General features: G+C 33.6%; 1 protein-coding gene across 2 annotated transcripts; it reads left to right on the top strand.

The window, feature by feature from the left end:
* Positions 1–261: 261 nt before the first annotated feature.
* Positions 262–16,277, top strand: LOC145672951 (uncharacterized). Of its 2 annotated transcripts, XM_081742201.1 has the most exons (5): positions 262–427; positions 7,575–7,636; positions 8,146–8,224; positions 8,751–8,828; positions 11,360–16,277. In XM_081742201.1, the coding sequence occupies exon 5, from the start codon at positions 11,360–11,362 to the stop codon at positions 15,704–15,706; it is 4,347 nt and encodes a 1,448-aa protein (XP_081598327.1). In that variant the 5' UTR covers positions 262–427; positions 7,575–7,636; positions 8,146–8,224; positions 8,751–8,828; the 3' UTR covers positions 15,707–16,277. The 2 variants fall into 2 exon arrangements, with proteins under 2 accessions (XP_081598327.1, XP_081598328.1); XM_081742202.1 differs by lacking the exon at positions 7,575–7,636.
* Positions 16,278–25,190: the final 8,913 nt, after the last annotated feature.

Below are 25,190 nucleotides of genomic sequence, written 5' to 3'. Positions count from 1 at the left end.
CCAACGCCAGACCACGTTTATCTTATTTATGTAAATTATACTTTACCCCCTCAGACACGGAGGAAATTTTCCATTGCATACGGAAAACAACTGAATGACCTCATCGGTGTTGCCAATTTGTCATTTAATTGTTTGGTTTTGATGAGTGAAGACCGTAGCCTACTTAGGATGAGTAAGAAGATAGAGGTCACTAAAATAATTCATTATGGCAACGTTTGCACATGTGACAATGAGGAAGCATGAGTGCATCATCTTCTCCCCCTCTTTGAGGGAGGGCATAGACTTTTAGTACAACGATATTCTGCCCTCTTTTGAATTAAGATTTTGGAGAGGGAACATCAGAAGATTTTTAACTGCTGATTTTGCTATTGTGTAGTGTGAATAGTGCATCTCGTTAATATTTGTACGCTGATTTATAATTGTATTGGTAAGTTTAATTTGATTTTTATTTTATATTTAAACAATTTTAGATGCATTATTGAAATTATGCGTTTTGTTTGGAGTAAATTTGAGTACTAATAATATACACGCGTATATTATTTTTTTGTTTGAATCTAGATTTGTATTCATAAATATTATTGAACAGACAAAATTGGATGTTATTATTTTAGACAGAGTTGAGTTGAATTTTAGTTTAATGTACTGCTTAACATTGAGGCTCGTGATATTTTTGCTTAACATTAAATGTGGAAATATAGAAGTTTGCGTTGGGAATGGAACTAGAGGCCTATAATGTAATTGATTGTAAATTTAGAACTTTTTTTTTACCAAGGCTATTTGAGACATGAACTTATAGATTAATGTAGGCCACATAAACTGGAGGAATTGATCGGGTTTTTTTACACCACCGTCTACCCACGGAAGAGCTTTAACTAATAAGAAAATTTTAATGGTAGCTTAATGGATATGAATTTAGATTTTAGGCTTTTTTTTTTAAATTGGAAGAAAGTGGCCTGAACTTTGACATTTGTTTGTTGTAAAAACGTGGAAAACTGTGGCTAGGGTTATACACTTTTCATCCGGAAATTGAACACGTAGCTTATAGGTGACGTGTACGTATTTTAGGCAGAGGGGGAAATATATTTACTTTTGGGCAGTTTTATGAAATACTATTACATATTTTAATGTTTTCTTGAGTAACAAAGCATATTATTGAGTTGCTTACAATACGAATTGAACTACTAGTCTTAATTAAAACGAATTTGATTGATGAGAATGAACAATGTTTTACTGTAGATTAATTTAATACGGATAGCTTGGGAAGGCAGAATTAGAGAAAATTAGATTTGTGATGCTAGCTTATTTAAAATGTGAATCTATTAAATTATTGTAGTACATTAGGATTTATACAGAAATTATAGGCCACATGATTTCATATACCTAGTTGAAATAGCGTATGTTTATTAGTATTAATTTTGTGGCTATGAAACAAAGCAGTAATATATTTTTGGGGGCATTATTTTGACTTACATAGTTAGAGCAGTTAGACAAAGCATGGCTTGTGAACAACGCGTTTACTGCCACCTATGAACTAAAGTAAGAACTAAGTGTAGAAAACAGTTACAAGACCTCCGTAAAGTTTTTTTTTTAATTTGGAGAAACCATAAAGGATTTTACATTATGGTAGGATTACGTTTAAATTAATACGTTTTATTGTAATATTGCGAACAGAGCGATGGCTAATTAAATCAATTACTTTAGCAAGAAATAGGTTTCTATGGATTTTTTTTTGGTAGCTATAACTTGTTCCGGCGTTCAGCGCCTATGACAGATTTTAAGAACAATTTAAATTTGAGTTTTAAGTGATGGTAGGCGTAGATTTGTTTTAGGACATTTCAATTTTTATGGAGTTTTGCTAGTTTCAGAAAATTACTGTATATTGAATCCGGCATGTAGACAGTTTCTTTAAGGGAACAGGATTAATTTTAAAGTTTAATAAAAATATTATGCCGTGAACACGGATTGTTGAATATTGCTTTTGCTTGCGAAAAACTGTGCAATAGAGATAAGATTTTAGCCTATTTTAAGTTTAATAACTTGTATTAGTAGAGAACTTCTTACTAGCTAATTAATCTGTACCTTTTGTGTTTTAGTTCATTTCGAAAGCATACTAATTATTTACAGAATCAATTTTATAGGAAGTTTGATGAAATGAAAATGTGGGTGGGAGAATCCATGAAGAAGCATAGCTTCTTAAAGAAACTAGTAATTATTTTATAACCTGGGGAACCCGTAGAATATTTGGCATTAAGTTATAAAGAATGTGGTAAGAACACGCATAATATAATGAATAATAAGATGAACTAAGACTTAAATTATTGCTTTGAAAACAAAACCTACAGGGTTCTACAGTTTTGTATAGGATTAATGTTTATTTGTTACAGCACTTTTGTCAGTAAGAACAATTTGAATTGATTTAGGAGTCAGTTAGATTTGAAATCGTCCTAGTGGTTAGGATAGCTTGTTTATTGAATATATTGGAATGCAATTGTAGGGCACCACCAACGGTGAACGCTTTGCCCTGCCCTAAAGTATAAATTTGAACTTTCCTTGGTAAAACCGCACGTTATTTTAGTATTTAATACGTTTCTTGTAATAGTCCTAATCAATTTTACAGAATTTAGGTTTTGAATGTTCGTTGAAATATTTGCTTTGAAGATGAGATTTCATTGCCAAGATTTTAACTTCCTTGTAATGAATTAGTTGAACAAATTTTGATTTATTACAGGTACTTGTACAAATTATAGTTTTACTTATAATTATTTGACCATAATGCAAACCATTTTGAATGAACAAAATATATTTTGCCATTGCATGTTAGTAGACATTTTGTACAAATAAATAAAACTAGGAGCAAATACAGTTAATATTTCTTCTATACATTGTAAAAATTAGTCAGAACGGTAAAATTATTTCTTGTTTGTCATAAAAATTAAATGTACTACCACGTTGAAAGCAAAAAAAATATAATTTGCCTAGTATACTGAAATGCTGAACTTGGATACAAACACGTGCTAGCTGGAAAAGCGTTAGATTGAAATTGTATTGTTTCGTGGCCTAGTAAGTAAAGCGCTGGACTCATGCACTAAAGGTCGCGCTGTGATAAGATTTTTTTGTTTTTTACTTTTGTTTGATTATATTATATTTTCCTTTTCTATGAAAAGTTGTTCTTATTTGTATTCTCTTAATAAATTAGTCGGAGCAACTTATTTTATGGATCGATTTCTATGAAATCTCATAAAGAGAAACTTGTTTCGAAAATATTTTAAAAATTGCGAACTTGAAAAATAAATTGTTTGTTGTGCAATTTTAATTGCTACGCTTTTTATAGAAGCTTGGAATAAGCATAGCTTGTGAACCTATAAATAATTTAAAGAAAGTGGAGTTTGTAAAAGTTTTTTTTTCACGGAAGACACGCTAAAACTTATGACAGAAGTAAATTACAAGGAATTTCGGAAGAAAGTTTGCAGCATTTATAAACTTAATTGAGAATGGAATACCATACTAAATGATCATTGTGGTTATGAGAGCAGGATTGTAGGTTATAAACATTCACATTGCACGTTTTGGACCCTATAGTTATATTTATCAAAATTTTGAGAGTAGAAAAGAAAAAAGTAATTTACTATCGTATTTAAAATAAATGTAGAACTTGCATACGTTGATACAATTAGGCGGAACACATTTGACTCACCACGCTTCCCTCCAAAGTGACATTTGCATATTCTGGTGTAGTAAGACGTTTGCCTCATGCACTTGTGATCTCGGTTCAATCATGGACTTACCAATTTTACGTGCTACGCTTATTTTCATATTCTTCTTTTCTATGAAAAGTTCTAAATTATTTATTGAATCCTTTCTTTTAATCCCTTACATATATATAAGGTGTTCGAACAATATATGTGAACACATTTTTATTGTTTCGTATTTCTTAATACCTCGACTCGAATAAGGTGTGGGAAGTTAAAAAGCTCCTTGTTAAAATATGACCCTTATGCATGACCCATACGAACAGTATGTGAGCATATATAATTGATTAGAAGCTACCTGTTAAAAAAGATGTGAGAATATTTTAATTTATTAAAAGCTTCGTGTTAAAATAGAGTGTAAACCTACAAATAATTCCGTAACATAGACGGCGCAAGATAAGAAAGAAAGAGTGGTGGGGCGGTTTACTGGTTTGTTGTAAAATTACTTAAGCGAGTACAGTTACATGGAGACTACACAGTACGTGGGAGGGTGCCCTATAAGAATATTTGTGAAGAATATCAGGACGGATTTATCCTAGGAGGTTAGGCAATAAGGTGCGACACTGTTGTAGTGTTGGAATGCATACCATCAAGGAACTAAGGGGCAATTCTTACTTTTATACTTTCCTAATAAAATAGTTGGAATAACTTATGTTTATTTTAGTTTCATAAGAACAGCTACCCTGTGAACCTACAAATAATTTCGAAAATACTAAGCTCGATGTTAAAAAAATGTGTGTGTGTGTGTGTATGTGTGTGTGTGTGTGAGTGTGTGTAACTGAGTGAGTGAATGAAAAAATGAAGTCCCACGTTTATACCGGTTAGGCTAAAGGAGACGGTGATTATTTTATTCGTTCGCTTGTTTTTACAAACTCTGAACAATCTAAGATGTTTGAACTAAATATGGGAGCTCTTAGAAGTATATAGAAAGTGGGAGAAAACCCACGCACACTTTGCTTGTCCACCACAATTTATAAAAAAAATAAATCCAAAGTGAATGTTTGTCATGAAAATGTTGAAATAATTGGTGCGAGCTGGTATCGAACCAAGGACTCCATGCACCAGAGGTGAACGCTCTACCACTGCGCCCATGAGTAACTGAGTGAGTATGTGTGAGTGAGTAAGTGAGTGAGTGACTGAGTGAGTAAATAAATGTGTGTAAGTAACTAAGTGAGTGAGTGAATTATAAAAATACTAAATGAAATTAACAGAAACAAAATACATGTTTTAGACTTAGAGTACAGAATAAAATAAGTTTGATTTAATCCTCATACCACGATGCACAAGTTTTAACATTTTGATGCTTTTTTTCTAACCTTGTATAGCTTAGCTTCAGTTAACCCGTACCCTTTTATACACATTAAGCTTCAATATTTCTTTTATCATGGTTTCCTTATTATTTGTTTCAGACAGTTTTTTATTAGTATTCCTTGAACTGTTATTGGTTTTGGTTTTATCTTACATTTTTAATACCAGATAGAATATGAAACAACTAGCATTTCGTTTTACCTAGTACCATTCACACAACTATTTCTTTTCGCTGTCTTTCCCCTACTCTGTCGCCCTTTCTCCCCCTTGTTTTTCCTGTCCTTCCGCCTACTTTGTTTTTCTCTCTTTCTTTTCACCTACTGCCATTTACCTTACTATGCTTTTTTCTCTCTCTTTCCACCTACTACCATCTACATAACTATACCTTCTGTCTCTCTCTCTTCCTGTTTTCCGCCTACTTTGTTTTTTTTTCTTTCTTTTCACCTACTCCCATCTACATAACTATACCTTCTCTTTCTCCATCTCCCTTCCTGTTTTTCCTGTCTTTCCGCCTACTTTGTTTTTCTCTCTTTCTTTCCACCTACTACCATCTACATAACTATACCTTCTGTCTCTCTCTCTCCCTGTTTTTCCTCTGTCTCTCCGCCTACTTTGTTTCTCTCTTTTCACCTACTCCCATCTACATAACTATACCTTTTCTCTCTCTCCCTGTTTTTCCTCTGTCTCTCTGCCTACTTTGTTTCTTTCTCTTTCCACCTACTGCCATTTACATAACTATACCTTCTGTCTCTCTCTCTCCCTGTTTTTCCTCTGTCTCTCCACCTACTTTGTTTCTCTCTTTTCACCTACTCCCATCTACATAACTATACCTTTTCTCTCTCTCCCTGTTTTTCCTCTGTCTCTCTGCCTACTTTGTTTCTTTCTCTTTCCACCTACTGCCATTTACATAACTGTGTCCTCTTTGACAATTAGACTATTTGTCTTTTGTTTTCCTTTATTTATTTATTTGGTTTATTACCTTCTAAACCTAACCTAACCAAAGTTTACTTTGTTTATGTTTTGCTTTTCTCTTTGTCTTTTCCGTTCTTAATCTTTTGTTTCTTTTTCTTTGCTGTTTCTCTATTTGATTAACTTCTAAACCTAACCTAACCATGATTTGTGTTTCCTTTCTTTTGGTTTTTACTATTGTTCCTTTTTCGCCGGTTGTAGTATTACTTTTTTTTTCCTTGGTACCTATTTTCGTCTGTATTTTTTCTCTTTATTGCTCTCTAGCTATGTCATACACAAATACCTTTTCTTTCCTATTTTTGTAGCTCCCTGGCTATTTGTTTTGTTTGCTTTGTACGTTTTCTAATTACCTTTTGCTTTTTATTTTGTAACTTTAATTGGATTATATTTCGCCTTATATTCAATCGCTTCATTAGAAGCTCAGAGGAATTAATTCCGAAATATTAATTATTTATTCGTTCCTTTGCTGTGCAAACTCTTTGTTAACGTTAATTTGATTGCTTGCTAAGCAAGCTCAGATCACTTACAGTGTGAACTTACCAATTATTTATACTCTCGTAATAAATTAGGCGGAGCAACTTGTTTTTACGGATCGCATGCTCCTAAGAACAGCTAAGCTAACTTAACCATACTCTGTATTTCTGTCTCATGGTAGTTGGAGTTTCTTTTGTTTTGCTTTTCTTTGGATATAGTCCTATGCCTTTGTACTAGACTTCATGTTTTTGTTTGGTTGTACATATATTATTCACCATGCTTCTACAAAACAACACATATTATATTAGACCTCTCCCATACTAGTCTTGGATATTTACCTATGGCTTCTACTAGACTTATCGCTACTTGTCCATACTTTAGCTTGCTACTTGAAAAATTTCTGTTAATAGATTTAATATATGTAATCTTTAACACGAAGGTGGGTCTTTTGAATTTTAGTAGATACTATATTCATATAAGGTAATTTATACTATATAGTGTAACCATATAAGAATCTATACTAGATATATACATAGTGTATACATATATAACTTTATTGTAGATACATACATACATACTTCGTATATACATATAAGAATCTATAATAGATATTATATTCATATAAGTTAATCTGTTTTATATAGTGTAAGCATATAAGATATTCTATAGTAAATATATATACATATAAGACTTTATAGTACATATTATATACATATAAGAATCTATAGTAGATGCTATATTCATATAAGGTAATCTATGCTATATAGTGTAAGCATATAAGAATTTATGGTAGATATATATATAATGTATACATATAAGATTTTATAGTAAATATATATATATACATATAAGAATTTATAGTAGATACTATATTCATATAAGGTAATCTATATTATATAGTGTATGCATATAAGATATTCTAAAGTAAATATATATATACATAAAAGAATTTATAATAGATGCTATATTCATATAAGGTATTCTATACTATATAGTGTATGCATATAAGATATTCTAAAGTAAATATATATAAATAATGTATACGAATCTAATACAAATTATGTTATGTTTTAGGTTATCCATTGGTGTGGTTTATTCAAGAACGTACTACCAGAAGTATCGAGGTAGTACCAAAGGTATTTTTTCTTTACCAATTTGTCATAAATTACTCAAATAGAGCAACCTTGTTGCAATGTAATAAATAATTCATATTATTTACAATATTACTTTTAGAACTGAACTGTTGCGATTATTTTATTCGTTGAACAATATGTGAGTGTACTAATTTTTTATATTCTCCTAATAAATTACTCTGAGCAAATTGTATTAGTGCTCATATTAAAAATTTTGCTTTATTACCTCTGCTTATTTATTAGATCATTTTATAGCAACTTATTTTGATAAATCGTTGTTAACTTTAATTCAAGCAATTGCTAAGCAAGCTTAGAACACTTACAGTGTGATTATTTTATTCGTTCGTGTTATTTTATTTTATTGGTTCATTTGCTTAGCAAATTCAACTTATTTATTGGTTCGTATGCTAAAGTATACTCTGTAGAACACCTACGGTGTTATTCGTTCGTTTGTTTCACAAACTCTTAAGAAACTTTGTTTCAAGTAGTAAAAAATTGTCTTTTTGTTTTAGGATACTCCAGCAGATCAATTGGACTTCTCTCTTTTGGACCTTTGAAGAAATTGGAATTTAAAAAACCTGCAAATATCCTGTAAGTATGCAATCAATATTAATTCCATTACATATGTTTCTTAAATAATCTTTAATTTGTTCCGCAACTTTGATCATTTTATTAGAAGCTCAGAACACTTACAATGTGAACCTACAAAGAATTTGTTGGATTGTATCTTTTTTTATTCTCTAGTTTGTTTCACAAACTCGTTTGCTGTGCAAGCTCTTTATTTATTTATTTAGCCTTTCGTAATAAATTACTCGAACACTTTGTGTGAGCATACTAAGGATGTTTGAACAATATGTGAGTGTACTAATTATTTGTATTCTTTTTAGTCGGAGCAACTTATTATTTTAGTTTGATGTTAATTATTTATTGGTTCGTTTTCATTAAAGAAAACTCAGAGAACATTATGTGAGTTCCAAATTAATAAAAAAAGCTCATTGTTAAACTGAAAGTTGATAAAAAAAATGATTACTAAATAGCTTACTGTGCATTAATTTTGTAACAAAATGATAAATATAGAACTGAAATTGTATACTAATAAATGTTTTTATGGTTTCAGTGTTGACAGCGGCATACAAGTGCACCAAAAATTAATACATCGTGCCCTGTTAGATCTGTTGACATCTAACCAGCGGTGGTAAGAATTGCAAACTTTAAAGTTTTTAGTTCAAAGAGTATATGAACATTAAATAATTAAAATTTTAACTTAATGAAACTACAATATTAAATTTTACATAATGAAAGACATACTGACAAATAATTTTGACTAAACCAACTTTACATGTGCGCAATGAACAATTCAAATTATATCTAAACATATATTTTCATTTGAAACATTTAATTTTTTAAAATTATATTTTGCATTAACATTTTTATTTTGCAACTAAAGAGTTTCATGTAAACATATAATGAATTACATTTTACAATAAAAGTTTCATGTGAAAATTACATTTTTACTTTTGCATTTTTTAAATTTACACTTTGCATTTTTTGCGTTTGCATTTTACAATAGAAGTTTCATGTGAAAATTACATTTTTAATTTACACTTTTGCATTTTTTTATTTTACAATCAATGAGTTTCATGTGAAAATTGCATTTTTAATTTACACCTTTACATTTACATTTTTTAATTTACATCTTTACATTTTTTAATTTACATTTTACTTTTACATTTTACTTTTACAATTTTAAATTTACACTTTTGCATTTTTTTTATTTTACAATCAAAGAGTTTCATGTGAAAATTGCATTTTTAATTTACATTTTACTTTTACATTTTTAAATTTACACTTTGCATTTTCAATTTTACATTTCACTTTGTATTTATTTTACAATCAAAGAGTTTCATGTAAACATATAAAGAATTGCATTGTAAGAATTTAATGTCACTTAAAAAATAGACATTAACGTTTACAGTTAAAGTATAAAATAAAATTAAGTGAACTTTCATTAGTAGTGTATTATAAAAATAGTTACAATAATACAAAATTTACAAATTGAATAGTCACAATAATATTTATTGATTATATTAGTTTTCTTTGTTGATGCATTTCATTGAATACTGTAGAACATTTATCAAATTAATTATTTTAACTGTTTAGTTAATTTAATATCTTTTCTAACTATGCGTCTTTTAAATTTAGTAATTGATCTTTTAAATAATGATGCTTTTCCTAACCTGATTTATTTTAATTTTGCTATTCCTATTTAATAAATTTTCTTTGTTGATTGGTGTTTAACTATGATTTGTAAGTAATCGAACTTTCATTCTAACCATACGTAATTTTTCTTAACTATAATTTGTAACAATTAACTATTTGAATGCTATTTTGAATAAACTGTAATAATTAAGTATCTTTAAAATCTGCTGTTTTTATGCTATTGTTTGTTTAATAATTGGTTTAATTAAATATGGTTTTGCTAACCTATGTGGATTAATTCAGTATATTCTTTAAATCTCTGCTATATTGTTTGTCTGGTAAAGTTTTGATGCTTTGGGTCATAAACTATTCTAAAACCTTTTCTAACCTTTTATTTTTTTCTTATTTGATTTTTGCTAAACTATTTCTTCTTTGATATGTTTTGTTTACTATGTTATTTTTATTAATTTGTGTTTCTGTTCATTACTACTTGGATTTTTTTATTTCCAATGTTATTTTGATATTATTTTTATTCTTTAAAATGTTTGCATCATAGATGACCTTTCAAATATGAAAATATTAATGTCCGTGAAAATTAAATATTCGGAAACATTCGGTTAAATTCGGGAAACTTCGAAAATGTCACATAACTTTAAATAATACATGTTTGTAAAATAGCATTATTACTTTAGAAAATATTTTATGTCATCTGGGTACGAGATTACAACTAAATTGTCTGGGTACGAGATTACACATTGAACACGATTGGGTACGAGACTTTAAAGTGTATCTGGGTACGAGATTACAAACTAAATGCATTTGGGTACGAGATTACATTTCCGAAAGTATAAATACGGCGCAGCAAGCTGCGGCGAATCAGTATAGAAGACGTTCCTGTTTGTACGTTGTGTGCTGCAATTGCAAAACAGTTAGATAAATATTACAGGATTTTGTCATTTAGTGTTATCGGAAACAGAGTGGATTTGCCGATTCTGTAAAGTGAAAAACTTACCGAGTTATAGTTATTAGGATCTGTTAATAAACATTTAATTATATTTTCAATAAACAGTATTAATATAGGATTGATATTTTTCGGCAATCTTCGGCAAATTTCGTTAATGTCCGGAAAACTTCGTGTGGAATTTACAATATTTTCGTGTATATAAGACAGGTAAAATTGAGTGGTCAGCCAGTAGTGAAGAATTATTGACATTGTGAAGACTTTCCTGGTTTATACTACGTGGTGCAATTAGCCTGAAGAGAATTTTATTACGGCAAATTGTAAACTGGTGATAGCAGAAATTAGTGAAGGATTTACCGATAAACTTAAAATATATCTTTGGTGAGCTGAAAGAAAAGCTACGGGAAGATTTATTATTATAGTTAACGGCAAATATTAGTGCAATTATCGATAAACTTTCAAGTGTATTGTCGGTAAACTTGAAACTGAATTTGTGATTTATAATTATTGTTGTGCGGTCAGTGAAAAATACTGTGAATTTAACTTGAACATATATTTGATTACAGATGGCACATATTGAATTAATTAGCAAAGCTGAAGAGCTTATTGATTTACTTCATCGGTTTGGATATGCTCCCCCTGAAGTGGTATATTATACCTGGAAGCGTTTGGTAGATACTTATCATTCCAAGGGTGCGCGTGTGCCCAGTGAAAAATACTATCAAATGCTAATTGCGTTACTAAAACATTTTGATGGAAGACAGGGTGTAATTTTGGAGGGATGCATATCAGCTGCCGATATTACAGACCTTTATCAGGCAGGATTTTTCCGCAAAGATGATATAAAAAATCAGGCTTGCGAAAAGTTCAAGCAGTTGGTATTGGCTGGTAAAACAGATGGCTTATTTGCTGAAGCTGCTGCTGAACTACTAGGTGATCCTGTGAACTTAGCAGAATCAAGTTCTATGAGTTCTGGGGAACCTATAAACTTGCCAGGGCCAAGCTCTGCAAGTTCTGGGGAACCTATAAATTTAGTAGGATCTGGTTCTGTGAGTTCTGAGAATGTGCCTAAGACAATGGATGGTATGGGTGTGCCAAATTTTAAGATTGTAAGGAGTACATCTCGTAATTACGCATACTTTGGGCTAAAGGGGACAGAGCTAACCATTAAGTGTATGGGCTCAAATGGAATCGAAGACCCGGAAAAATATATACGAAATTTGTTTGATTTCGTAATGGTCCATACAATAAAGGATGTTGACAAGAACACCTATATAGGAATAACTATCGAGAGCAGTGCCTCGAGGTTAAATAAACCAATTTATCTCTCATGGCGAAAAAAATCTGAATTGAACCCGGAGGCCCTCTTCTCCATAGTGGAAAATACCCTCAATAGCAATGAGGAGTTCCTAATCGGAGGTGATGTCACGTTTAAGGTGCATAGTGTGCATCTCCGTAAAGGAAGAGGAAAAACACGGAATCGAACCATAAAGAAGTATGCACCATTGGGTGAATTTTTAGAAGACAAGGTAATTCCGATGGAGAACGACGTGTACTGCCTTCCCAAGAACATTATCCTTGGGATGGCAAGGGCCGACCAAAAACACAAGCAGGTATATAAATTAAAGAATCATCCACAACGTTTGTTAAATCAGGCTGTTAGATTATGTGAAAGATTAACCATAGAACCTGCTGAACAAAATGGGTGTACTCTCGAAGATGCCAAAAAGATACAGAGCCACCTTGCATCCAAATATCAAATCATTGTCTTTGAAAGGAAGGTTAATAGTCGTGAATTTCATGTGTTATACCTAGGTAGAAAAGGTGGCAAACAGATCTATATCCTATACGAAAATAATCACTATCAGTTGGTTGGAAGTATTCTAAACTTATTAGGTACAAGAGGATTTTGTAAATCCTGTTTGCAGGGGTACAATAATAATGGGCTTTATCATAAGTGCGAATTTAAGTGTTCAGCTTGTGAAAAATACCACAAATTATTTACCTCTGAAATTAAACGCGAATGTGATGATTGTCATAGATTGTTTTCATCGGATGAATGTTTCAACAATCATAAAGATGTAACGAAACGTGGCAAGAGTGTATGTGACTTAGTCAGGATTTGTAACGACTGTGGTGTAATGTTTGATTTAAGACGACGTCGGAAATCTGAACACAAGTGTGGTGAGCGGTTGTGTAAAGCATGTAACATACATGTTGACCGTAACCATGCTTGTTATGTTCAGAAGCAAAGCCTTACCCGGATCGAAAAGTATTTGTACATTATATTCGATGTAGAAACTATGCTACTGGATATGAATGCTGAGGGGGAACAACGTCATGAGGTAAATCTTGTGTGTGCCCAAGTAATTTGCCACACATGTAAGGGTAATTCGTTGGATGATACGTGCCATATATGTGGAGATGAAAACGGAAATCGTGAGTTTTCTTTTAAAACTCTTGGCGAATTTGTTAAGTTCGTGTTAACACCTCGTCAAGGGTTTGACAAGGTTATTGTGTTATCACATAATGGGAGTCGATATGATATCCATTTTGTAGCTAAACATCTTATAGAGACCGAGCATCTTTCCGTAAATTTAACAATGACTGGACAAAAGATTATTGAATTGAGAGTCGGGAACGGTCATATTGTGTTCAGGGATACTTATTTATACATGGGAATTAAACTGTCTAATTTACCCAAAACTTTAGGCTTATCTGGCAACTTGCGGAAGGGATCTTTCCCATACTTATTTAATACTCCGAATAATCAAAATTATGTAGGCAAAATTCCGTCTTTAGAGTATTTTGATCCCGACAGTTTGTCCCCTGAAGAGAAAAGACAGCTAATCGCCTGGCACCAAGAACGTGCTTTAAGCGGCGAGGAGTATGATCTCCAAAAGGAGATGCTCGCGTACTGTCGTAATGACGTAAGAATTTTAGCTGAGGGTATCATAAAATTCTCAGACCTAATCGAAGAGAAAACTGGCGGCATCCAATGTTTCATTTCTTCAAGTACGATAGCCAGTCTTGCTATGCATATCTATTGTATTTTATATTTGCCTAAAAATTCAATTGGTGTAATTCCACCTCTTGGATTTGATTATCGCGATCGTCAAAGTTTAAAAGCACTGCAATGGTTGCGATACATGAAATTATCAAGAGGTACTGAAATTCAGTGTTCGGAAAATGGCACCGAAAGACGCTTTGGGAAATATAAGGTTGACGGATATGAACCAAGTAGTAAGACTGTGCTGGAGTTCTATGGATGTTTTTGGCATTGTTGTCCCACGTGTTATCCAGAGTTACGTCATGAACAGCTTGATGACCCCTCGTCTTATCGTACAATTATGCAGCAACGCTATGAGGAGACTGTCATTAAAGCAAATTACCTACGTAGTCGAGGTTTTAACCTTATTGAAATGTGGGAATGCGAGTGGGATGATCAGGTGAGAAAGGACAAGTCCATACAAGAGTTTATCAAAATGCAGTGTAACGACATTGTCAATCATTTGATCCCCAAACATGCCTTTAATGGCGGTCGCACAGAATGTTTCAATGCGCTGTATGAGTGTACTGATAATGAAAGCATTCAATATCTGGTTGTTACGAGTCTCTATCCGTGGGTAATGGCTCGTAAGCCGCTGCCAATAGGTATGCCAAAAATGCATAGGGGGCCGGACTTTCCAGAAGTGGAAGGTATCCATGGGCTAGTTAAATGCACCGTCTTGCCTCCAAAGGATCTTTATTTTCCAATTCTTCCATATGTTGCGGGAGGCCGTTTACTTTTTGGTCTTTGCCGTACTTGTATGGAGGAGGAAAGTGTCAATGATTGTTTGCATTGCGATAAGGACCGGGCTATTACTGGTACGTTTTGCACCCCCGAACTTCATAAAGCAATACAAGCCGGATATAGGATACTCAATATTAAGGAAATGTGGGAATTTGAACTAACCGGCTCGGAGGATTGTAATACGCATAGTTTGTTCCGCGACTATGTAAATTCTTTCCTCCAAATGAAGCAGGAAGCGTCTGGTTTTCCTGCAGCATGTCAAAGTAAAGGAGACGAGGAAAAATATATTAACGAGTATCTTGCCCATGAGGGCATTCAATTAAATCATAGCAATATCAGGAAGAACGCGGGATTGCGGTATATCGCTAAGATATTCCTCAACTCATTATATGGAAAATGGGGGCAGCGAACAGACTTGCCGCAAACAAAAATCATTGATAATCCGGAGACGTTTTTTACATATCTATTGTCGGCGCAATATGAGGTGCAATCAGCACTACCCATTGGTGACGAACACCTGATTGTCACATACAAAGACATCGAAAATGAAAACAAACCGTGGAAGTTTTCGAATGTTGTACTTGCCGCGTTTATTACGTCATGGGCAAGGCTTCGACTTTATGACCTCTTGACTTCAGCAGGACCTGAAAATGTTTTGTACTGTGACACGGACAGCATAATGTTTGTCCAAAGACGAGATGATAAGTCCAAGCTTACAACTGGGTCCTACCTGGGTGAGCTAACCAGTGAAGTTCCGGAAGGGTGGGAATTAGATATGTTTATCGGTTTAGGGGCTAAAAATTATGCGTATAGGCTGAAAGAAATTGGGACGGGAAAACTAGATTATGTATACAAAATCAGGGGTATTACTTTGGACAGTAGAACGCGAAAAGAAATTAATTTTAATCACTTTTATGATTTAGTTCGCAATAAAATTGAAAAGAAGGAGTTAAACTTCCCAGGGAGGATTTCACGTAAGACTGGGTTTACCATTGTTTCACGACCTGAAACAAAAACTCATCGAAAAGTAAATAACAAAAGACAAAGATTGAACCCCGACAGTATGACAGATTACCGTACCATTCCTTATGGTTATCAAAGTCGAAGTCCTGTCACGTAATAGTTTGTGCGAGTGAATGTGTGTATATATGTATATAATTTAACATGTAAATACAATGTAAATAATAGTGTGAATGGAGGTAAAATCATCTATGATAATCATACATTTTCGTTAACTTGACATGACCTATATATAGCATATAAATATTCTATACTATCAGATTCCTTTCATATTCACAAGTGCTGGTTATTATATCATCTTTATAACATATCTGCACCCCTCACACCGCACCCTCATTTTGTAAATAATATATATATATATATATATATATATATATATATATATATATATATATATATATAAAATTTGTAAATAGATTTTTCATACATAAGTTTTGTAAATAGATTATTTCATATATTCTAAATAGTTTTCTCTCATATAATGTAAAGTTTTTATATATTATAAATAGTTTTTTCTATATTGTAAATAGTTTTTTTCTATATTGGAAATAGCGTATTCCAAATATTAAATTGTTTTATGTTAATCAAGTACAAATAATACAAATACCACTATAACATTGTATATATCATTATATTCAAACATATATTTTACAATTTTTATTTTTATTATATATCTATATTTTAATTTTTATTATATATCTACATCTTTTTATTTTATTATATACAATCAATTTTTATTATATATTTTACATTTTTAATTTTTATTATATATTTTACATTATTTATTTTATTATATTTACAATTTTTAAAATTTTTTATTATATATAATTGTTTATCATTATTTTTACAATAAAAATTTTTTAAAACTAAATTCCTACCTTTAATTTCTGTATCCTATACAATTAAAAAAGGTACATAATACAAAAAGTATGTGTATTCTGTATAAGATAAAGGAAGATTACATATACTTCATATACTATTATATAGGTTTATTTAGGTATATTATACTAAAGTAAGTGTATTCTGTATAAGATAAAGGAAGAATACATATGCTTCATATGCATAAAAATATAATATAGATAAAGGCACAATATTTATACTTTTCATAAAATTACAATATCAAATTCATATATTGACTCAATGAATTATTATTTTATTAAATTCATTAATACTCTGAGTCAAAAAGTCAACCGAGGTTATAAATATATCCGAAAGCAGGAAATTACAAAATGCGGTATCGCAATATTTGTTTGTTCGCACATCAAGTTCTACGTCATAAAGAAAATTGTCAACATCAATGAAGCAACCAGGAAATAAATAACAGCAGCGGGAATATCAAAGGTAAGTAAAGTTTGTCTTCTTACTTAAGTTAAAGTATTGGGTAAACATACAAAGTCCTCCAATATCTATAAAGGAAAATATCGTTAGCGTCTGCAATTGTCGGGCGGCGGATATACAGAGCGGGCGGAAAACTCGCGACAATAATGGCGCCAATACAAAGCTAGCGTTCAGTACAGTGCAGCTACCGGGCAGTCGGCAAATATACAGAGCGGTCGGCGCGACGGTAATGGCGCCAGCGCAAAGGTCACACATACGTGATAAAATATACAAAGCGCGCGGCACAACAAAACCAAACGCTACTGGCGTCAGCGGCACCATCTAACACGCTTTATCAATCCAAGATAATTGCAAACTCATTACTTCAATTGAAAATGTAGTTATCCTATGTACATCATACTATATGATGAAATGTCGCCTTTTAACAAACAATTCGGCTTAATTTCACGTTAATCTCTTGATTTCTTAACGTAATAAATACATAAATCACTGTAATCATAGTTTAATCCCCTTAGCATACCTGGGACAGGTAAAAAAAAGGTAACCCTGTTTAATTCATGTAGTATACGTGGAAGGCGATATATGCTGCATATTCCTACTCAAGACGTATGAACTCACAAACATACTCACTTTCATTTTTATATATGTGGATTAAGAAGAGGAAGAGAAGCTGGTCGGGACGTTGGTTAAGAAGGAACTGTATCATGAAAAATGTGCTACAGGATATGGTGGCAGGAAAGAGAGGGAAGTGACGAAAGAGGCTACAATTAATGGATGGTATCAAAGCAGAAAAATAGTACGTGAAGATGAAAAAATGAAATGAAATCTTTGAGTTTTACGTCCCACGGTTATGCCGATTAGGCTAAAGGAGACGGTGATGATGAGAAATGCATGAAATGGTGGAATGAAGGAAGTGGGAGGAAACGGGAGAATCCCCGAGAAAACCCACGCAGACGGTGCTTGTCCACCACAATACGTGAAGATGAAAAGATTAACGGAAGATCGTGGAGCATGGTAGCTTTCCAATTGCAGTAAATGCCTTACCAATAATTGCAGAATGCCTGATGGTTTCTTCTCTCCTATCGACTTTTGAAGGTAAAATTCTTTCGCTTACTTCTAGCCCAGTGCTACAAATATAAGGTTCAAATAGCATGGATAACCGTTGGTGTTCACACTCTCTGAACCACACATTCAGGAGACACGAATTGGTGATAGTCATCCTTGAACAAGACCAAGGTTATGAAGGATAAAATATTTATTAATCACGAAGGAAACTTGAAACCAGCGAAGTTGGCGGGTGCACAAACCATTACGCAAGTTCAACATTTACATTATACACCGTTCCCCCACCGTATTAACTCGCCTTTAATTGTGCTGAATTACAGCAGCAAACCTAGTGATAGTAAGGAGTAGCAACAGATATTCTCAATAAATTGTATATATGCGAGGGTAGATTGAAAAGTTCGTGGCCTAACTTACAAAATTAGAAAATATTTGGATAAGTTATGTTTTATTTTTCGACGTAATCCCCCTCGACCGCTACACATCTACGCCACCTCTCCGGTAACCCTTCTAATAACACTTGCAAACAATAATTTCTCGAGCCCTGCAAAGTATCCCAGTACAGCACTTTTCACCTTTGCATCCGAAGAAAATCGCTCACCTCCCCGAAAAAAAAAAAACTTTTACTCGTTTATAAACAAGTGAAACTCCAATGGGGCCAGATCATGCTAACAGGGTTGATGTGGCAACAGTTCGAACCCAGAAGAATGAATTTTTGCCATGGATGCAAGGGACATGTGAACGCATGCACTATCCTGGTGAAACACCTTTCTTCGCAGCATCCCTAGCTTTTAAATTCTGATTTTCTCAAGCAAACGTCGCAGAGGAGTGCAGTAGTATTTAGAATTGACAGTCTTTCTCTTTTCCAAGAAATCAATTAAGATAATTCCCCTAGTATCCCAAAATTAATGCCATAACCTTGTTTGCCGCAAAACTTCTTTGGTTTTCTTTGGGACAGAAGATCTAGGTCACTTCCATTGTTTCGATTGTTGTTTCGATTTCGGTGTATGATGGTGTACCTATGTCTCGCCCATAGTCACAAATCTGCCAATAAACTCCTCCGGATCACTTTTAAACAGTTCCAAATAACCACGGGAAAGTGTGAGTCGGTTGCGTTTGTGTTCAACTGAAACCAACTTGGTCACCAATCTCGCAGAAACTTAGAAAACCCTAATTCGTTTACGATAATGTTTTGTGCTCGCTCATAGGAAATACCCATACTCTCGGCTATCTCTCGGATTTTGATTCTGTGATCATTCACAATTAGGTCACAAATTTTATTGACTTTTTTTTTTTTTTTTTTTTTTGTAGTGGTCGAGGTAGAATGTCTGCAACTGCGGGGGTCATCTTCAATACAGTTTCTGCCACACTTAAATTCAGCTACCCACTTTTTCACCATGGAATACGAGAGCGTGGAATCTGCTAATGTCTCTACCATACCCATATGAATTTCCTGTGGTGTTAAGCCATTTTTATGCAGGTACTTAATGATAGCTCGATGCTCGATTTTCTCCATGTCACAAATTTCCGTCACTTTCAATGACTTAGCGCCTTATAAACTCCTCACCTGAAACAATAGAGAAATGAAATTTTACACAAGAGACCACCAACTGATATAGCTACGCAGCTAATGTATATTATATAAATAGAATAAAGAGTTAGTTTGTGTGTCTGTCTGTCTGTGTGTCTGTGTGCGGCCTGAGGACCAGAGGTATGGACCGAGGGTTACCAAATTTTGGCCACGGGTACCTTGGTGAAGGGCCCAGACCAGACAAAGCGTTTTTTTTTTAAATTCTAACCAGGGTGGGTCTCAGGGGGGTATTTACCGGGACTGGAAAATAACCCATATTAATGTTAAATTCATAGTTTTCTCGGTAGCTAAGACCAATGATGATACTCAGATCTCATTAACTTGCAAATTCATCCCATTCGGCTGCGTGCTGAAGGTCACTGGGGGCGGGGGATACTGAAGGTCACTGGGGGCGGGGGATACTGAAGGTCACTGGGGGCGGGGGATACTGAGACATGTAAAAATAATCCAAAATGACGGATATTAGTATCAAATCCATAGTTTTCGTGGTCGCTAAGATCAATGGCGACACTTCCATTAGCAATGACTTTCAAATTCAGCTACCATTGTATGCGGGCCGGGGAGTCACCTGCGGGGGAGAGGAGTACCGAGACATGTAAAAATAATCCAAAATGACCGATATTAGTGTCAAATCCATAGTTTTCGCGGTCGATGAGATGAATGGTGATACTTCCATAGGCATTGACTTCAAAACACAGCCCCCATCGGCTGGGGCCCAGAGGCGTTTCTCAAAAAATCGAACCAGGGGTCTCAGGGAACGTTTACCAGGATAGGTATAAGTAGTAGAAAACAACCGATATTTTTTTTTCTTTCGTTGTTCAGTTTGTTTACATACATATTTAATCTGTCCAATGCAAGAATGAGTATCAAATAATTGCTTCCTTTCTAGTCAGGCCATTTAATTCCAATCCACCCTTGTAGTTTCAATACGTCAATAAAACACTATAGACAACATAGTTTTGTCTCGTTCTATAAGGTTAAATGTGTCCAGATTGAAGATTTGAACAAGTTGAATTCTGTTGGGCGTGGTAAAAAGAAGGAAGAGGTAAGCCCATAGCCAGCCCAAAAATGTAGAGGGGGCCCGGTTGAGGTTAAGGGGGGCCTGATCCAACGATATTATAGTTCATCTCCATATTATAGTTCATTTGCAAGCCTACCATGGGGGCCACAAAAATGTAGGGGGGCCCTAGACCCCCCTGGATATGCGCCTGGGAAGAAGGGAGATGAGAATTGATGTAAGTTTTTTTTTTTAATGTATAAAGCAAATATCTTGTATTTCAGTAAGAAAACCTTAAGAAAGCGGAAATAATAATAAGCATAGCCTCAATTTGCTGGATAATGGATTTAATGATACCAAACTTGTGATTATGATTTGTTTATTACATTTAGGAGTGTTACGAAAACTTAAATTTCTTTCTGAATTGCTTAGAAAAAAAAGTTACATGAATAACAATTACATGACATGCACATCTCAACGCATTTTGTTCTAACATTATGTCTCTCCTTGTGCTTAAGAAAGTATTCTAACGTAAGTACCGGTATATAAAATGATGTTATGACATCTTCAATACGTTATGAGATTTTCAATTTGAGATCTTCATTATCATTAAATTTTATGTTTATGTATGTTATCAATTTAGTTGCATAATTTATTAGTAGAAACCAGATCGTACTTTGTTGTACCATGATACCAGGTTGTATGTAGCATAATTTTAATTATTTTTAATGATTTTTTGTGAACTGTATAATCTTTAACATCAATTAACATATTTTTTTATTGCACTTCCTAACATTTAACTAAATTCACAACTTACCTTGCCCAAGCAGATATAATGTAATGTGTTACGCAGTCGAAACACCATCATCATTAAGATATAAATATACAATGTTGTCAGGTATAAAATATGGTGAAAAAACCGGCAACAATTTTATGATGAGTGAAGTAATAGTTATGATATGATAGTAACTTGATTCCTATTGCTAGTTTATGAGTTACATTTCTTTCACTTAGCGAAAATCTAACATTAAGCAAATTTTAAGTATCATTATAGAAGAGAAACCGATAATATTGTTAAGCTCATTTCTTTTGGTTATATACAATACCTCTAAAAAAAAAATAACGTTATGCATTGTTTATGTAAGTACAGACCATTTTTTTTTCCTTCGGTTTCTCGAAATACTACTAGGGATGATCAGAAGGTAAAGTAACATAGCCTGAAGTTAAGAGTCTTCATCCCGGCGAAATTAAAATACCGCTAATTTTACAGTAATTATGTGATATACTCAAATAGATAAAATATAGTTGAAATATGGAACAAGAGCGCCCTAGACAATATTATTTTGCGTGAGGTAACGTTATCACAAGTCACCTAGTGCCTTTCCGTTTTCAGATGTTTAGAAACGCGAAAATAAATACCGATTCTCAAAATGGCTCGAAATCGAAAGCAGATAAGTGAGTCGTGATAACGGTTTCTCATGTAAAATAATATTGTCTAGGGCGCTCTTGTTCCACATTTCGATTATCTTTTATCTATTTGAAGATATCACATAATTACTGTAAAATTAGCGGTATTTTAATTTCAAAGGGATGAAGACTCTTAAACGTGTACCAACCCAGCCAACAGATAGTACATACATTAGGTTATTTTTCGACATAGTTTCCATAACGGTTAAGGCCCTCATCGCATCGTGGGATGAGTTTGAAGATTCTCTCCTGGTAAGAATCATATCCTTACGTGGTTCAGCCACGTTGTTACGAACTGTTTCACCTGCTCGTCTGGAAAGCGAAGCGACGGCCTCCTAAGTGCTTCATCAAGTGTGGGAACAGGTGAAAGTCGTTTGGAGCGAGGTCTGGGCTATGGGAAGGGTGGTCGATGATGTCCCAGCGAAACTGCTTCAACAACGTGGTGCTGGATCGGCCACCGCGCTTCCCATGCGACATGATGACGAGACATTACAGTCTCTGCACAAATTTCTACCAGCTGCCGGTGAATTTCAGCCGCGGTTACATGTGTCATCCACAGAAATTGAATAACTGAACGAACGTCTTCGCAAGAGCAGTTTTCCAAACGAGTCGCCATTTGTGTTTACATACAACTCTCGCCGTAGATAGCGTGTGGCTGAAATTCTGCACGGTTTCCAATTCCATGTATTAAAAGTTACTATACACTCAACATTCTTCTATAATAGACGAAACTCCAGAAATATCAGGCCTGTAACCTTAGTTTCAAAATCCTCCTTCGTATATTTTTATACTGAGTGTGCAAAAACAAATGAAACACGATATATGAAATCGAGATATAGAAAAATTTGCTGAAGCCCGTACTCATAGATAATGCCCAATCAAGATTCAAAGCGTGTCTTAAGTAAGCAATTTTTATTCATAAACATGTTTTGAGAATTTCGTAGTGAAAATGCATCTTGGCCAAGGCTATTATCATCGTCTTGTGGATAATTTTGGGTCACTCGTTTTATCAGATTTCCTATCCGTTGATTATGAATTAGTGAGGTTGAAAACTTGTCTTGAGAAATATTTATGAATAAGGTCAAAATGTCATTTTCATCGAGATCTTCTTATAGAAAATATATATCTTAACATCTTGCCTGGAAAGGATTATGAAACAGCAATTCACTTCCCAAGACAAGATCTTGAGAAACATTTTTATTATGACGCATCTATGAATACAGCCTCAGAGATATAGGGGAAATGAATTCAAGTTTCTTAACACTTCAATTCTATGTTTTCTTTTTTCCTCTGGAAAGTGGTTGCATAATTCTTCTCGTCCATTTTCAAGATAAGCAGAAATGAGTGTTTGAAGCACCAAGACTGTACTCAGAAAGACTTCAAAATAACATTCAATCTTCAATACTATTTTCTCCCTGCAAACAGAAGCAGAATTGCACATTAGACAGAATGTTCTACATTCTTTCATGTCAATTTAACAAAATTTGGTCTCGTTGTAATGAAATCAAATGAAAGCATTAAGTTTTACGTCCCACGATTAGGCCGGCTAAGCTAAAGGAGACGGTGATTATGAGAAATGAGTGAAATGGTGGAATGGAGAAAGTGGGAGGAAACTGAAGAAGCCCGAGAAAACCCACGCACACGGGGTTTGTCCACCACAAAGTTCACTTGGCGGGAGGTGGAATCGAACCCGGGATCCCATGCACCAGAGGTGAACGCTCTACCACTGAGCCTTGGTCTCGTTGTATAGTTGCGTTATAAATATTAAAACAATAGATTTGGTTATCTGCATTTACTCTAAAGAGCCTGACTAACTAAAAATAATAGACCTACAAAATTTCTTTTGCTTGTTTTTCATAAGTGAAAGGAGATAATGAAATGCAACTTACCACAATCATAGATAATGTTATTCTCATATAGCCTCGCTGCTGAAAAGGGACGTTAAACTCAGATAATGTTATTCTACAACAGAAAATATAAACCTGAAGAATTTTCAGTGTTGCCATCCATAGAAATTATAGTGTTGCCAGAATAACAATTCCCCCAAAATCTAAGTTAAGGTAGCGACTAGAGGAATGAACTCAACTGCATTTGATTACGTATCATGTTGTTTTGGTATCCTGTGAACTAATTTTTTAATAACATTATTGTTTAATTTTAATAACTGTATGTTAAAACTATTTTGTTTATTACAAACTTAATACAACTATTATTTAAAAAGCAGTTCACGGGATACTAAAGCAACATGATACGTAATCAAATGCAGTTGAGTTCATTCCTCTAGTCGCTGCCTTAACTTAGATTTTGGGGGAATTGTTATTCAGGCAACACGGTAATTTATATGGATGGCAACACTGAAAATTCTTCAGGTTCATATTTTCTGTTGTAGAATAACATTATGTATGATTGTGGTAAGTTGCATTTCATTATCTCCTTTCACTTATGAATAAACAAGCAAAACAAAAATGGTCAATTTTGTATTATTTTTAGTAACTTAAGTCTGGCTCTTAAGCCATAGAATATACACAGGTAGTAACATAGTGTATTAGACAGTGATTTCAAGGAACAATGCGAAAGGAAATCCCCCCCTTCCCCAACGAGCCACCAAATCCCCCGGGGATCATGTATATCCTATCATATTCAATGTGGATTCGCAGTATTACGTAATACTAGTTTTCACCCGCAGTGGTGCGAAATCCTCCCCAGATAAAGTTGTGAAGTTCCTATCATATGTATGTTTCTCATGCCTTGTAAAGTTTGGAGATATCCAGAAACAATAACCATCCTCTTATTTCAAGTTTATTTTGGTTTGTGAAGTCCTTCTCTTCTATATGCAAAAAACTGGTGGTATTACGAATAAATGTTGTTACTGTAAATCAAAGACACAGAAGCACAAGAAACAAAATTCTTCCTGCGATTCCCTTCAAATTTCTAATCGTACATATTTACTTTATGCATGCACAAATATAATGCTATAAATGATTGTATGATTCTTGATTTAAAAAAAAAAATAAATTAATCTATTATTGGCGGCTTAAAAAGTGGTATTTGCGCAACAACACAACCCTCTTTCGAGAAAATACCGACTAAACTATACAGAGTGTATTAAAAAGGCTTTACAACTTTAAG

Source organism: Thermobia domestica, chromosome 16 (genome assembly GCF_964235325.1).
Source record: "Thermobia domestica chromosome 16, izTheDome1.hap1.1, whole genome shotgun sequence".
Classification (NCBI taxonomy): domain Eukaryota; kingdom Metazoa; phylum Arthropoda; class Insecta; order Zygentoma; family Lepismatidae; genus Thermobia; species Thermobia domestica.
This window is presented reverse-complemented; position numbering and strand designations above follow the sequence as displayed.

Coding starts and splice junctions, on each gene's coding strand:
- LOC145672951 (XM_081742202.1), top strand. CDS start 11,360: ATGGCACATATTGAATTAATTAGCAAAGCTGAAGAGCTTATTGATTTA.